This window comes from Nerophis ophidion, linkage group LG27 (genome assembly GCF_033978795.1).
Source record: "Nerophis ophidion isolate RoL-2023_Sa linkage group LG27, RoL_Noph_v1.0, whole genome shotgun sequence".
Classification (NCBI taxonomy): Eukaryota; Metazoa; Chordata; class Actinopteri; order Syngnathiformes; family Syngnathidae; genus Nerophis; species Nerophis ophidion.
The window spans coordinates 1,688,466-1,705,222 of NC_084637.1; the positions used below are offsets into that span (position 1 = coordinate 1,688,466).

Here is a 16,757-nt window from a genome sequence, read left to right on the forward strand (position 1 = left end):
CTTGTTTAAATCGGGGTCCACGTTAATCAATTCATGGTGACGTGACCCTCAATTTAAATTATTCCTGTTCTAGTTTTCATCTTTGTGATTTTTGTTCTTGCCAACTTTGTTACGTCTAAATGTTTGCCCTCTGCACTGATCTACATTGGATTGGTTCGAGCATTTTCACGATGCAGAAAAACTAAATCCCTAAATCTAAGCGAATTGCTTGTTTTTTCAGGAATTTCATTTTTTTTCAGTAGGTCTACAAAACGTTAAAATATTTGATTTCCAGTAAGTGCAAGACTATTTGTGGCACTAAATTTGAAACATTTGTCCACTTAAGCTACTTACTGAGTGAGACATGTTCCTGTCACATGCAGTGAAATCAAACATAAATTAGAGATGCTCATTATTTTAATAATTAGATGAGTTGCTCACGAACACAGGCACGTATATTATGTTAAACATTCCAATGACACATTTGCAGCATGCTTTAAAAATGATTTTTAAAATGAGGAGACAGCTGCCTCATTGGGGTGTAAGCTCACAGCCGGTTAGTAGAAGTGGAACATAGACGCCCCCTACTGTTGACAGGACTCTCTTGGTCAGTTGCAGCCTCACACGACGGCCACAGCAAACACACTGACCACACAGTACATGGTGCGGCTTTCCCACCTCACCGTGCAACTTCCTGCAGAAACAGGTGCTTGTTAGAAATGTTTGTATGGTTCAAGCAGCATGTCTGATTCTTCTGGAGTAGCTACCGTCCATGGTGGTGTCCCAGTAGCAGGAGTTTGCTGTGTGGAGCCCGGCACCAGTTTTCTGCATCAGGGCGCAGGTGACTACATGCCAGTGGACAAGTACAAAAGTAAAGCATTTCATTCAGGAAGTATCAAGCAGGATCATTAAAGTATGACAGTTTACAAGTACGCACCACCTTTTGTATGATTTGCTTTTACACACGGAATTTTGCATCATATTTCCCCCAGTTTTCATACACCAGCCACATTTTACAATTATGACCTCGTCCACTTGTTGGCTACGACTGCAAAATAACAACATGGGGCTGGAGAAAGGTGAGAAGCATTGCTGAATTCAAGAAACAACTGATTGCAAAGTATGAAGGTGGCGCTCGTGAGTAGACTTACACTCCAAGCCAAAGTGGACCAAAAATCTGATTTTCTCTAACTGACAGATTACAAGTAAAATGTGATCTTTATCAGACGCCAGAATAAATGCACTCACATACTTTTAAGTTTAAAGAGTTTCTTGACGTGGATCATATTAGTACATTGTTTGATTTCTTTGCTTAATCCATTCCATCATTTAATTCCACATACAGATATACTAAAGATCTTAAGTGTTGTACGTGCATACAAATGTTTTAAATACGATTTTTCTCTAAGGTTATATGGGTGGCGGGGCTCTCCCTTAGAGATAGGGTGAGAAGCTCTGCCATCCGGGAGGAACTCAAAGTAAAGCCGCTGCTCCTCCACATCGAGAGGAGCCAGATGAGGTGGTTCGGGCATCTGGTCAGGATGCCACCCGAACGCCTCCCTAGGGATGTGTTTAGGGCACGTCCAGCTGGTAGGAGGCCACGGGGAAGACCCAGGACACGTTGGAAAGACTATGTCTCCCGGCTGGCCTGGGAACGCCTCGGGATCCCCCGGGAAGAGCTAGACGAAGTGGCTGGAGATAGGGAAGTCTGGGCTTCCCTGCTTAGGCTGCTGCCCCCGCGACCCGACCTCGGATAAGCGGAAGATGATGGATGGATGGATGGATGGATGTTGAATATTCTTGGGTAGCAGGTTAGTTTGCTTGTACATAATTTTAGCTGTTTGCAAATGCACCAAAATGTTGAATTTCAATGTTTGTGTTTCAATAAATGAAAGATTTGTATGTTCTCTATATCCAACATTATGTATAATTATAACTGATCTTTTTGTAACACAGTTAATGAAGTGTACTTTTGTAGTTATTTCCCATATTTCTGCACAATAACTCAGATATGTAACACTAGCGAGCAGTAGAGAATATAATGTATTTTTCTCCAATACATATTTAGCTTTATTCATTATTGACATGTTTCTTGCCACCTTAAGTTGTATATTTTTATATGAGACTTCCAGTTCAATTTATTATCAATCATTTGAGTTAATTTACTCTATCAATTACTACTACGTCTTATTTGTATGTGGGTTTGATTTTCCCTTCTATTGTTACTGAATAGCATTATTTCATTTATTTTATTGAGGTTTAAGGATAATCTGTTTTTGTCAAACCATCTTTTTAATATGTTAATTGTTTCTGTTATTTGTATTAGCAAACTGTTCTCTCCTGAACAACACACAGTTGTATCATCTGCTAATTATACTAACTTAAAATATTTTGTAAATTTACAAATGTATATTAAATTAAGATTGAACAGTTTTGGTCCCACTGTTGATCCCCGAGGTACGCCATAGGATAAAGTAAAGTAAAGTAGCAATGATTGTCACACACACACTAGGTGTGGTGAGATGTGTCCTCTGCATTTGACCCATCACCCTTGTTCACCCCCTGGGAAGTGAGGGGAGCAGTGGGCAGCAGCGGTGCCGCGCCCGGGAATCATTTATGGTGATTTAACCCCCAATTCCAACCCTTGATGCTAAGTGTCAAGCAGGGAGGCAATGGGTCCCATTTGTATAGTCTTTGGTATGACTCGGCCGGGGTTTGAACTCACAACCTCCCCATCTCAGGGCGGACACTCTGACCACTAGGCCACATATTTAGTGTTATCGATTAGTGTTGGCCTAGCTTCACACATTGTTTCCTGCTGGTTAAGTAGCTTCTAATCCAGTCGAAGATCAACCCTCTGATCATTTTTTGATGAATTGTGTCAAATGTTTTAGTTCGATCCATGAACACTGCTGCTGCACATTGTTTACCATCTTTTGCATTGGCAATTTCTTCTATTATTAAAATTAAAGCTATGGAAGTTCTGTGTCCGTATTGGTTCTCAGCGAGTGTTCTATACTTGTTCATGAAACTCTCCAATCTGGTATTGAACAGTTTTTCAATGAGGTTAGAAAAGTGTGGAAGTTAGGAAAAACGTCTATAATTTGTAAATTTGTGTTTGTTTTGAGACTTAGAAATTGGTATAACTTTAACTATTTTCATTTTGTTTTGGACTTTGCCTGTTTGAAATGAACCATCCATCCATTTCCTACCGCTTATTCCCTTTTGGAGTCGCGGGGGCGCCGGCGCCTATCTCAGCTACAATCGTGCGAAAGGCGGTGTATACCCTGGACAAGTCGCTACCTCATCGCAGTGTTTGAAATGATAGGTTGCTAATATACATTAATGGTCCCGAGATCTCTTTAATAACTTTGTTTTATCGTTTTTATATCAATTCCATTACAATTGTTTGAAGCCTTGGATTTAAATTTTGTCACGATTTCAACTATTTTATCTTGTGTCCCTTTTGTAAGGAACATTGAGTTGGGACTTCTATCTCTGGTGTCTTTGATGTCCTCAGTTGAAACTCCAATCCAACTGGGAGGACCAACTCCTGATGTGGCCCAAATCTCATCCAAAAAGATCAGCTTTGAAGAATATTGGGGCGTTTAGACTGGCAAAAAAGATTTGATCTGTTTAACTTGAGGGCAAAAAAATGTGATTTGGTGTGAAGTGTAGTCAACAGGGTCTGTGTGTCTCTCCACTTATCACCGTCTTGGCCAACAAGAGTTACACTTTAAATCATGGGTGTCAAACTCTGGCCCGCAGGCCAGAATTGGCCCGCCATGTAATTTCATCTGGCCCTTGAGGCAATATCAAATTAACATTAGAGCTGGCCCGCCGCTGTAACACCGCATTCACCACTAATACTCTCACTCGTCAACCCTCCCGATTTTCCCGGGAGACTCCCGAAGTTCAGTGGCCCTCCCAATCTCTCCTGATTTCCACCTGGACAATAACATTGGGGGCGGGCCGTAAAAGCACTGCCTTTGGCTTTCTCTACATGTCGCCACGTCCGCTTTTCCTCCATACAAACAGCGTGCCGGCCCACTCACATAATAATTGCGGCTCATACACACACACACTAGTGTATGCAAGGCATACTTGGTCAACAGCCATACAGGTCACACTGAGGGTGGCCGTATAAACAACTTTAACACTGTTACAAATATACGCCACACTGTAAACCCACAGCAAACAAGAATGACAAACACATTTTGGGAGAACATCCGCACCGTAACACAACATAAACACAACCGAAGAGATACCCGGAAGCCCTTGCATCACTAACTCTTCCGGGATGCTACAATATACACCCCCGCTACCACTAAACCCCGCCCCAACTCAAACCCGCCGCCGAAAAGAGGCATTCAATTTGTATTTTCATTTGATTTGATATGCCATTGATATTTTTTAATTATTATTATTTAAAACTCGATTTTACATGTCACTATAAAGTTATATAAGCCTTGCTTGGTCAATAGTCAATGCAAAACTTGTTCGGGTCCCTATTAAAGGATTAATTTGTTCAACCTCGGCCCACGGCTTCGTTCAGTTTTAAATTTTGGCGCACTCTGTATTTGAGTTTGACACCCCTGCTTCAAATGCTCATTTAGCAATTGTATTTGTTATTCATTTTGCATGATTTCTTCCCCTGTGGAACTATTATTATGCTCTATAAAAAGTGTTTTGTGTTCATAGTTGTATCAGGAAAAGATTAATTCAATGTTATTATTTGTTAAAGGACAAATTGTGGTGGTTTTCATCTGAGCTTTTGGAAGGGATTACGTCTGAGAAGGCAGGTACCAAGGTACTCATCATCAAACCCACCAATGAACTTGTACTGCCTCCCCAGTTTGACCAGCTGTGTCAGGCAGCGCTCAACTATAGCCGAAGTCCACTTATTCACCAGATTTTGGTTGTAGTCGTCACCACCCACTACATTCTCGATACACTGAAAGAAAAACAGACAGAGACGCACAAGTCACATGTAAGAGTCACGGGGAGCATTTCACCACAGGCTTTGCACCAAGTCCCAACACTCAATTCATTATTTCATCCTCTCGGGACTTTTAGCATATCTTTATGCTCCAGAGGACCACAATATTTATTTATTTACAGACCGACATAGTTTTGTATTTCATTATTGTTTCTTTCGTTAATATCAGAGTCCGTTCTGCAAAAAGGCCATCACTAGAAGCAAACAGCTTGTGGACGGGGACCCACAGTTAAAATACACATCATCATAACATACAAAATACAATGCAATACATCTCAACATCCAGCCACAAAATACCCATTTAGAATTTAATTCATAATTAAAATAAAAAGGAATCTTTAAATCCACCAAATCTGTCTCAATTTCCTATTATTCAAATTTGATTAAAAGGTTGCTTCTTGAAGATCTGCAATAATTTCATCATACATTCGGAGGTCAAGACCAAAATGATGCGACTGATGAAAATTCCTCAAACATAAAAAATGTGTTATACGTACTAAGCATAACATTGCAATAAATTGATCTTAAAATGCTTTTGAAAAATGTTTAAAGAATTTGACTTTTTTATAAAGCTATCAATCTCATTCCAGATTACCGGGCCTCTACGGGCTCTACTGAAGCTTGTACACCTTAGATCAGTGGTTCTCAAATGGGGGTACGTGTAAACCTGGGGGTACTTGAAGGTATGCCAAGGGGTACGTGACATTTTTTTTTAATATTCTAAAAACAGCAACAATTCAAAAATCCTTTATAGATATGTTTATTGAATAATCAACAAAATATGAATGTGAGTTCATGAACATAAAGTTCATAAAAGAAATACAACAATGCAATATTCAGTGTTGACATCTAGATTTTTTGTGGACATGTTCCATAAATATTGATATTAGAGTTTTATTTTTTTGTGAAGAAATGTTTGGAATGAAGTTGATGAATCCAGATGGATCTCTATTACAATCCCCAAAGAGGGCACTTTAAGTTGATGATTACTTCTATGTGGAGAAATCTGCATTTAGAATTGAATCACTTGTTTATTTTTTAACAAAAGTTTTTAGTTATTTTTATATCTTTTTTTCCAAATAGTTGAAGAAAGACCACTACAAATGAGCAATATTTTGCACTGTTATACAATTTAATACATCATAAACTGATGACATAGTGCTGTATTTTACTTCTTTCTCTCTTTTTTTCAACCAAAAATGATTTGCTCTGGTTAGGGGGTACTTGAATTAAAAACATGTTCACAGGGGGTACATCACTGAAAAAAAGGTTGAGAACCACTGCCTTAGATGACCATTTTCCTCTCTTAATAAAGGTTTACTTCTAATGTTATATCTATGAGAAGTAGTGGTCACTGGAATGAGTCTAGAACTCGACCCATGTACCATGTTCTACATAGTACAAGCACTGTGTAAGCCTCAGTAGATTGTACCCATAAAAAGAGGATTTGAGGAAGCAATAAAGTTTGCAAATGATATAACACCTTTGACTTTCTCCAGTTTTTAAAGATAACTGGGATACATGTTACACCATGTGACATTGAAATAGTTGCTATGTGCTTCTAATAGAGTCCATTACAGAATTAGGAGAGCATCAAGAGGAAGAAAGTGCCTCAATTTTGAGAGTAGACCAACATATTTAGATAATTTATTCATTAAATATTCAATACGGCTCTTGAAATGTATAAATCCACCCATGTACAGTACACACCAATGATATAGCAGCCACATGCAATATAGGAGGTTGAAGTTACCTCTTTGACAATATTGTCAGCTTCTTCTGCGTTGAAGGAAGCCTGAGGAAAGCAAGACATCAGGTGAATAAAAATGCTGGCTGCTTCTGATAGGATCGAACTCTTAGGCTGTTCTTTACGCACCAGGAAGGACACAGCATAAGTAAAACGTCATAAGCTAAACCAGGGGTAGGGAACCTATGGCTCTAGATCCAGATGTGGCTCTTTTGATGACTGCATCTGGCTCTCAGACAATTCTTAGCTGACATTGCTTAACACAATAAGTAATGAATAATTTTGCTGGTAATCAAAGTGTTAAAAATTACGTTCAAAATATAAAACCTTCTCATGCATTTTAATCCATCCATCCATTTTTCTACCGCAAGAAGAATTTTCTTTATTATTGGTTAGCTTCAGAATAAAAATGTTATCAAAAACAATAAGAGACTTATTATACTCTAAACATATTGGTCTTACTTAAAAATGCATGCATTTAGTTGTATTCAGTGTCAAAAAATATAATATGGCTCTCACGGAAATACATTTTGAAATATTTAGCTTTCATGGCTCTCTCAGCCAAAAAGGTTCCCGACCCCTGAGGTAAACTAATAGAGGAATGAATGTAGTTGGAAGTCATTGTTGGCAACACTAAATGGTGACAAGTGTGTGAATGTTGTCTATCTAGCTGTGTGGGCCTTGTGATGAGATGGTGACTTGTCCAGGGTTTATCCCGCCTTCTGCCCGCATTGAGCTGAGATAGGCTCCAGCACTCCCGTGACCCCGAAAGGGATGTTGGCATATAATTAGGATAGTGAAGGATGAGGTGATTAAGAAATGTTTAGCATAAACATGCTGAGAAGAGGCTGTGCAACGGATCATATTCTCCAAGTTTCATTTCAACTGCGTCCAAGTCCATGGATCCTACGCACATTCACTCTTAGCGCCCACGTTCTTGCCTCTGTTGACGTGGCTTCTTTGCCGAGGTCTGAAGGACAACACCGGACATGAAGTCTGAGTCCAGGAAGGAGAAGGCAGAGGAAGATTCCACGCCTGGAAGCAGACTCCTCATTGCATATTCCTTCATTGTTTGATTGATACTTTTATCAGTAGATTGCACAGTACAGTACATATTCCGTACAATTGACCACTAAATGGTAACACCCCAATAAGTTTTTCAACTTGTTTAAGTCGGGGTCCACGTTAATCAATTCATGGTAGGAGCACGAGGGGAATGCTGCGTCCCGACAGCCATGTTTAATTTGCTGTGGCAGGACTCTGTCCTTTCATGCTGGACAATATGTGGGCTTTGTTTAAAAATGTGCTGTTTGGATTTACACTGTATGAACTAAAATGTGAAAAGGAATTTTACCTTTGCAACCTCATGATACTATTGGCTAAATTATATATATATATATATACATATATATATATATATATATATACATATATATATATATATATATATATATATATATATATATATATATATATATATATATATATATATATATATATATATATATATATATCATTCTATTTTAGTTACTTTATTGAGTTTACAACCCCCTGGCACTGATATGTACTTATTTTGATTAGTTATTTTCTCGATTGTTTGTAAATATTGCATTTGGTAAAATTAAAAAAAAACATCTCCTGGCTCCAGATGACACAAATACGTCGACAGTAACAAGCAGTAGAAAAATGGATGGACAGATGGATAATTGACACGTAGAGCAGTGTTTAACAACTTTTTTGAGCCAAGGCACATTTTCTGCGTTGAAAAAATGTGGAGCCACACCACCAGCAGAAATCACTAAAAAACGAAACTTAGTTGACAGGTACGACCATATAATCTCACTAAAACACTAGTAACACAAGAAGCAGGTAAGGGATTTTCCAGAATTATCCTAGTAAATGTGTCTAATAACATCTGAGTCGCTCCCACTGTATAGTCTTTTTTTTCTTTCTTTCTAGTCCTTCACTCTCACTTTCCTCATCCACGAATCTTTCATCCTCGCTCAAATTAATGGGGCAATTGTCGCTTTCTTGGTCCGAATCGCTCTCGCTGCTGGTGGCCATGATTGTAAACAATGTTCAGATGTGAGGAGCTCCATAACCCGTGACATCATACACACATCGTCTGCTACTTCCGGTACAGGCAAGGCTTTTTTATCAGCACCAAAATTTGCAAACTTAAGCATTAGACACCTTTTTACCTGCACACTGCCTCCCTCTGTTTCCGACATAAACAAAGCAATTAGCTACCTGCTGCCACCTACTGCTATGGAAGAGTATTACACGGTTACTCTGCCGAGCTCCAGACAACACCGACACTCAACAACAACACATCATTTGCAAACTATAATTACTGGTTTACAAAACATATTTAAACCCAAATAGGTGAAATGACGTCATGTCCCACAGCACACTAGTGTGCCGCGGCACAGTGGTTGAAAACCCCTGACGTAGCTTTAATCCCAAGAGTGTGCATAAGACATGATGTAGATTGTAGACAAGTGGTGATGATGGCGAGCTGACACCTAAAATGATGGCTTTTTCACGCCGATAGCGAGAGAATACATCAACTTTGATGGCTAGCTACATTAGCTTCAATTGTCGAGCAAGCTAGCTTTTCCATGGTGAGGGAGAATACAGACGAATACGAACCTCGTTGTGATATTCGTCCATCCTGTCCTCTTCGGCAGTTCAAATGTGAGTGAAAGAATTGTCTGTTAGGAGAAAAGAGAGAATATAAACTGGGAGAAAAGAAGAGTATTGCAAACAGTCAACGAGACACGTGCTCGGTGCTGCCATCTAGTGGACAACATCATTAAGTGTCGTTTCAACCTTCTTTTCACTCTTTATGTCAAGACTCTAATGTTAAACGAATATAGTTTGTAATTACTGGTATTGGTGTTGTCTTCATTTGTCGCCACAGTCAGAGACAAAAGTCTTTAGCGAGCTTGTCGCACATTTACTGAAGTGGCGGTGTGCGCATGCGTGTTGCCCGTGTCTCGCATCCATAGACATGTCAGAAGTAGACGCAGCATTGGCTGCTGTGACGCGAGAAATTGGGCCGCCATCTTGGAGTGGTGATCCACTCCACTCAGTCCGATTCATTTGTCAGCAGTAATGAACTGTCAGTGCATCTCATTCAGCTTACCCAGGTGTCCAAAGTGCGGCCCGCAGCTAATTGTTGACCGGCCCGCCACACATTCTGAAAATGCTATTGTAAAAATAAAAAAGAACAATAAAAAAAGTGGAATGAGGTGAAATCTAAGGAGAAAAAGTTGCAATGTTGACACAAAGCTGCCATGAAAGCTATTTTTTTTCTTTTTGTCTTTCTTTATTTTTATTTTTTTGCCATTGCTCAAAAATGAATTATTTTCAAGGTTCCGATTACTTCAAATATTTCACTTTAAAATGTTTTATGTGGTAAATATTGCATATATTGTGTAGTTGCCATATAAAAACATCAAAGTTTTCTTTAACAAAAGCGCATAAAACAAACAAAATAATATTTGAAACGTAAAATTGACTGATATATCTGAAGTTCATCTCTTAACTTAAGTGTTGAAAGTAAAAGAAAAACCTAATGAAAATGTATCACTTTATGAGTGGGACACCTTTTGGATCCCAAATGTATTTAATGGTATTTTATTTAGCTTTTCACTGTGATTACTCAAAAATATTAAATAATTAAAATCAATCATGTCCTGCATTATTGATCTTTTAGGGCTCTAATTACTTACTTTTTTTACTATTAAAAAACAAAGTTGTTAAAGCCATAAAACCTTTTTTAAATTTTTTTTTTATTACTTTATTTCAACTTGAAGTTGATATAGGAGATTTACTGTAAGCGTTAAATAATAATAATAAAAATAACAATAATTTGACTTATTTTTAACATTTTAATGACTGAGACCCTTTATGGTCCACAGGACCCCTAAAGGTAAAATATTTATAAAAAAATCCATATATTTTGTCATGGTTTGAAAATGAAAAATATAAAAATGGCCCCCACATGCTTTAATGTGTCTGTTTGCAGCCCTGTTTGGACACCCCTGATCTTACCTCACTGAATACCACAGATTTTCACCCCACGCATGTTTTATTATTCATAGTTTGCTTAACAGTAATAGAATATTCTTATATGCTATAAGTGACCAGACGTCTCAGATCGAAACTAGGAATATAATCCCAGAGAAGGGTGGAAACCATTTTTAAATTGAAGAAACAATCTGATTACCTAATTGCTTTTTTATCCTGCACTTCCATTAGCTAATGCAACAACATTCCGTTCCTATCTGTACTGTAAAGTTCAAATTTGAATGAGAATAAAAAGTAAGTCTAGGTCTAAGGTTGTATATACATGTGTATATCTTACATAAACAATGTATGAATACATTAGATATCTATATATCTTATAGACTATATCTCTGTTGCTGCATCTGCAGAGAGTTTATTCCGTCTTGACACTTTGTATTAATATTTTCTATTACATTCTTCTCTTAAATGATCATCTTTACAGTGATTGTTTTATATGTATTTTTTATGTTTGTTGCTTTGGGTAAAAGTGTCTGTCAAATACTTCAACATAAACATATATAAACACCTGAAAGTCTTTATAATCTGCTAAAACCACCAATGTGTGTCACTGGATTCAGAATAAAACCAAATTCTGTCCTAAAATATTTAGCTTCATCCTTTATTTCAACTTTATGTTATTAAAGTGTGACATTTTTAAATGTAATTATTTTTCGTTGACAAGCAATTCTATTTTGGTTATAATCTTGTTTGCTAGCGGCTACGATTTCAGTACTATTGGAGATCGTTGCTCCTCTAAGCTAATATTCTTTTCACAAGTTACAACCAATAGTACATTAATGTTAAATCTTACTTGTGAAAAGTAATCCCTCGAGTCCTATTTTTAATAGTCTGCTCATTTGAGCAGGAAAACACTGAACACCATCTTTGTTTTCTACCTGTCAACCGTCACTTTAGCATCTTTGTTTTCTACCTGTCAACTGTCAGTATAGCATCTTTGTTTTCTACCTGTCAACTGTCAGTTTAGCATCTTTGTTTTCTACCTGTCAACTGTCAGCTTAGGCTCATCACCACTTCAAGATGGCGGCCGAATTTCTCGCGTCACAGCAGCCAATGCTGTGTCTACTTATATGTCTATGTCTTTTTTGTTTTAATGGCAGTGGCAAGCAACCTGATGGTGTACATTACCACCACCTTCTGATGAGTGTGGACCGAGATGGAGCCCGACTGTATATATACACAGTCCTGGCCAACTCCTAAAAAACAAACCCCACACCATAATTCCTTCTCCAACAAAATTTCACACTTGGCAAAATTAAGTCCGAAATATAGTGTTCTCCTAGCAACTTCCAAACCCAGACTGGTCCATCAGATTGCCAGATGGAAAAGTGTGAATCATCGGTCCAGAGAAGGTGTCTCCACTGCTCTAGAGTCCAGTGGTGATGTCCTTTACACCACTGCATTCCACTCTTTGCATTGGACTTGCTGATGTATGGCTTAGATGCAGCTGCTCAGCCATGGAAAGCCATTCCATGAAGCTCTCTGCGTACTGTACGTGGGCTAATAGGAAGGTGAAATGAAGTTTGGAGCTGTGTAGCAAGTGACTGTGCAGAAAGTCTTTGCACTATGCTGACCTCTCTGTCAGTTTACCTGGCCTACCACTTGGTGGCTGAGTTGCTGTTGTTCCCAAACTCTTCACTTTTCTTACAATAAAGTTGACTTTGGAATATTTAGGAGCCAGGAAATTTCAGGACTGGATTTGTTGCACAGGTGGCATCCTATGACAGTTCCACGCTGGAAATCACTGAGAGTGGCCCATTCTTTCACAAATGTTTGTAGAAACAGTCTCCATGCCTAAGTGCTTGATTTGATACAACGGGCCAAGTGATTAGGACACCTGATTCTCACCATTTGGATGGGTAGCCAAATACTTTTGGCAATATAGTGTATGTGCCCACTTAGCATGGCACACACTAGCTATGTGCCCATAGCGTTGGCACTCTAAACAAGGTTCTGACTGGAGGTGGTAGAAGCTTAAAAACCCGATCATAATTATTTCCGGAAGGACTTCCTGGACAAGCACAGATTGGCTCTCTGTCTTTTCTCCGGTCCTTAATGCCATCAATCTCTTCATCATTTTGACAGCTCCCTTTTTTATTTCTCTTTTCAAATCTAAATGTTCTCCCCTTTGGGATTCCAGCCACTACTCCTCTCCTATCCACGTCCATACCTCCCTCGTACATGCCGTCACCATCACCTTCCATCTCCATCCACTCACAAAACTATTCCAAATACTCTCACAGTCGATCCTTGGTCCTCTTCTGCTTCCCGAGCCTTCCTCCATCCGCATCACTTCCTGTCGTGCGACTCGAGTTTTAAGACTCTGTCGTAAATATATTACAAAATTAAAAAGGATAGCAAAACTGAGTTTCGCAAAATGAATCAATTTAGGGTATTAGCATGACATAAACGCTTATTTAGTCAAGGCAAACAAGCTTGACTTTAAAGTCGATCATGAACGAAATGAATAAACACAAGTTATTTTAACATTAAAAGTTTGGTTGTCAATTATTTGGTATTACCAGTCGATATTTTTGCAAAGCGTTGTTTGAAATATGGTCAAAGGCTAATATTTTACAATAAAAATCCAAACAGAGAAAGACCTGTAGTAAAAGAGTACATTGTTGAAATGGACAGCCATTTGCACCTTCTTAGCAACCTGGACACTTAAAAAAAGCTGTTTATATGTCGGGAATTTTTGATAAAGTTTAGCATTTTTCTCTTTCAAATTATGATAATAAAAATATAGTGTATTTCTAAAAAGCACTTTACATTGAGCAAACAACCTCAAAGTGCTACAGTGTATTACACATAAATAAATAAATGATGATAAAAATTAAAACTAGAACAACCTAATGCCTAGAACTACTATGTCTATATAAAAAAGGCTTTTTAAACAAGAAGGGTTTTTAAGCCTTTTTTAAAACACACCCACAGTCTGAGGTGCCCTCAGGTGGTCAGGGAGAGCGTTTCACAGACTGGGAGCGGTGGAGCAGAAAGCCCGGTCTCCCGATGTCCGTAGCTTTGTCCTCGGAGGTTGGAGGAGGTTAGCCTGTCCGGAGCGGAGTTTTCATGTGGAGGATTTGGGGGTAAGCAGTTCTTTGAGGGGGGGGGGTGCATTTCCATGGAGGCACTGGTGGGTTAGTAGGGAGACTCTGTATTCAATCATGAGTGGAACAGGAAGCCACTGAAGGGATTTGAGAATTGGTGCGATATGGTTGTATTTCTGCACCCTCCTCAGGATCCAAGCAGCACAATCCTGTGAGTATGCAGCTTCTGGATCTTCTTGCTGGGGATCCCCGCAAGAAGTGTGTTGCAGTAGTCTAGCCTGGATTACTTACGGGTTATAGATTATCCCTCTTTATTAACATTGTTGCATAAGTCTGTGTGGGACGTTTTTTGTTCTGTTTCCATCGAGTTTGTATATTACTATGTATAATGTCCAGGGTGTACGCCGCCTTCCACCCGAATGCAGCTGAGATATGCTACAGCACCCCCGCCACCCCGAAAGGGATAAGGGGTAGAGGATGGATGGATAACGTTGTGTCAATAAAGAAGGGGATAAAAAGATTAGGCCAAGACAGTACTGCACATGCACGGTCAAATAGGAGCACTGTTGAGATGTTTACCCCAAATTAGAAAAGGATCATTTGTGTAAAATAAAATAATTGGATATTACTGAATACAAAAAGTCAGTTTAGATATTGGATTTAGGCTTTACTAAACAGCAAAATGTGTACAGGCTTGTCCAAAGTGGCCCCTGGACCGAGGCTTGTTTGTTTTTTTTACGAGCCAGATTTGATGCAAACTTTTTCATCAAAAAGCAAGTCATGTAAAAAGTGTGGCACATAAAAACCGAGATAACACTGTATAATAATATAGTAGTACATATACTCTGTAACTGTGTTTTTCAACCACTGTGCCGCGGTACACTAGTGAGTGCCGTGAGATACAGTCTGGTGTGCAGTGGCAGATGATTCAATTTCACCTATTTGGGTTAAAAGATATTTTTTGCAAACCAGTAATTATAGTCTGCAAATGATGTGTTGTTGTGGAGTGTCGGTGCTGTCTGGAGCTCAACAGAGTAACCGTGTAGTTCTCATCCATATCAGTAGGTAGCAGCCGGTAGCTAATTGCTTTATAGATGTCGGAAACAGCGGGAAGCAGTGTGCAGGTAAATACTTAAACCAAAAATAAACAAAAGGTGAGTGCACCTAAGAAAAGGCATTGAAGCTTAGGGAAGGCTATTCAGAATGAAACTACAACTGAACTGGCTATGAAGTAAACAAAAACAAAATGCTGGACGACAGCAAAGACTTACTGTGGCGCAAAGATGGTGTCCACAAAGTACATCCGAACATGACGTGACAATCAACAATGTCCCCACAAAGAATGATAAAAACAACTGAAAAATTTTTGATCGCGCAAAGGAAAACATGAAACTGCTCCAGGAAAATACCAAAAAAAGTTAAAAAGCCACCAAAATAGGAGCGCAAGACAAGAAGTAAAAGACTACTCACAAAAAAACAGCAAAAAAGTGAAAATGCGTCAGGGTGTGATGTGACAGGTGGTGACTTTGAGACAAGAGCTATAGTCATGCATGCTTGTTTATGCTTTAAAGTCACATCCAACAATTGTGACAACGACTTTTTACTGTTGACTGAGTGTCATTTTTTAATGATTTCTGCTGGTGGTGTGCCTCCGCCTCTCGCAAAATGTGACTTGGCTCAAAAAAGGTTGGAAACACTGCTTTGAAAATGCTCTCAAAGTCGCTTGATAATATTACAAGTGAAAAATAAAACCACAGTGAGCAAAATGGCTTGAAAATCTTTAGTCAGGTTGTTTAAAACAGCTTAAAAGTGCAATGTGCTCAAAAACATTGTCACACACACACACACACACACACACACACATATACACACACACACATATACACACACACACACACACAACCCTGATGTGCAAGGTGGCTGAGTGGTGGAGAGAAAGATGGTTACAGTAATATTAAGGATGCTGAATATAAAGTTTTAACTTGATATGAGGTCAAAAATTGCCCTTTAAACTTTGAGTATCAGAGGACGTTGCAGGCGCCGGAGCGAGGGTCTTTGTTACTAGATTGTCTACTTGCCGGGTTTGTGTGCAAGTCACCAGCAGCGACTTCAGCCAGGGACGGAGGATTTGTGCGGGCTTGCTGCGACCTGGAGATTGACAGCCGCCCGAAGAGAGAAAGCTGGAACAGACCACACAAGAGTCACCCGTCAAACTTTCAGATACAACTGGACTGGGCAATTATTTTGACTCAGGGGGCCAAATTTAGAAAAAAAATGTGTCTGGGGGACACACACAAGCTGTGAAAATCTGCTTGGGTCCTATTTTTAGGAACACTAATACAAAACCTCACAATAATGTCTGATTGAAAGCTATAAACCTTATGACAGACCGCCTTAACAAACGGAATGGAATTGTATTTTTTTTAACTGAATGAGACAGCCAGAATGTACATGAGACTAAAGAATGTGGGATTTACAGTATTAAATACGACTGATAAAACACTGAATATTGACAACATATAAACGCCACACCCCCTCACCATCCACATATTTTACAATCAAGCGAAACACAACAAACATAGTGAAATATGAACATGAAAGGTAAACAACCCACACCTACAATCTGATATATGTCATATATCACTAAGCTTTAGAATTTAGTTGGAAAAATCTCCTTCCACGTCTGTCACTGACACCCACATTTCAGGCTCTGGAAACACTCTGTGGAAACACTCCCCACCCACACTGCTTGGTGCCTCGTCTGAGCTGCTGTGACTCACATTACCATAGTAACTCATTAGATGACCATAGTAACTCATTACATGACCATAGTAACTCACTAGATGACCATAGTAACTCATTAGATGACCATAGTAACTCAGTAGATGAC

At 39.0% G+C, this 16,757-nt stretch overlaps 1 protein-coding gene across 1 annotated transcript; it reads right to left on the reverse strand.

Moving 5' to 3' along the window:
- Positions 1-378: 378 nt before the first annotated feature.
- LOC133544435 (dynein light chain Tctex-type 3-like) lies at positions 379-9,710 on the reverse strand. The gene is made up of 6 exons (XM_061889740.1): positions 9,616-9,710; positions 9,378-9,439; positions 6,732-6,773; positions 4,810-4,933; positions 747-824; positions 379-673 (listed from the first exon to the last, which is right to left on the reverse strand). The coding sequence occupies exons 2-6, from the start codon at positions 9,396-9,398 to the stop codon at positions 600-602; spliced, it is 339 nt and encodes a 112-aa protein (XP_061745724.1). The 5' UTR covers positions 9,399-9,439; positions 9,616-9,710; the 3' UTR covers positions 379-599.
- Positions 9,711-16,757: the final 7,047 nt, after the last annotated feature.

Excerpts from the sequence above, each read along its gene's own strand:
- LOC133544435 (XM_061889740.1), bottom strand. The coding sequence starts at position 9,398 with ATGGACGAATATCACAACGAG. Across the intron at positions 4,934-6,731 it reads CTGACAATATTGTCAAAGAG|TGTATCGAGAATGTAGTGGG; the intron begins GTAACTTCAACC and ends TTTTTCTTTCAG. Across the intron at positions 825-4,809 it reads GAGGCAGTACAAGTTCATTG|TCACCTGCGCCCTGATGCAG; the intron begins GTGGGTTTGATG and ends ACTGGCATGTAG.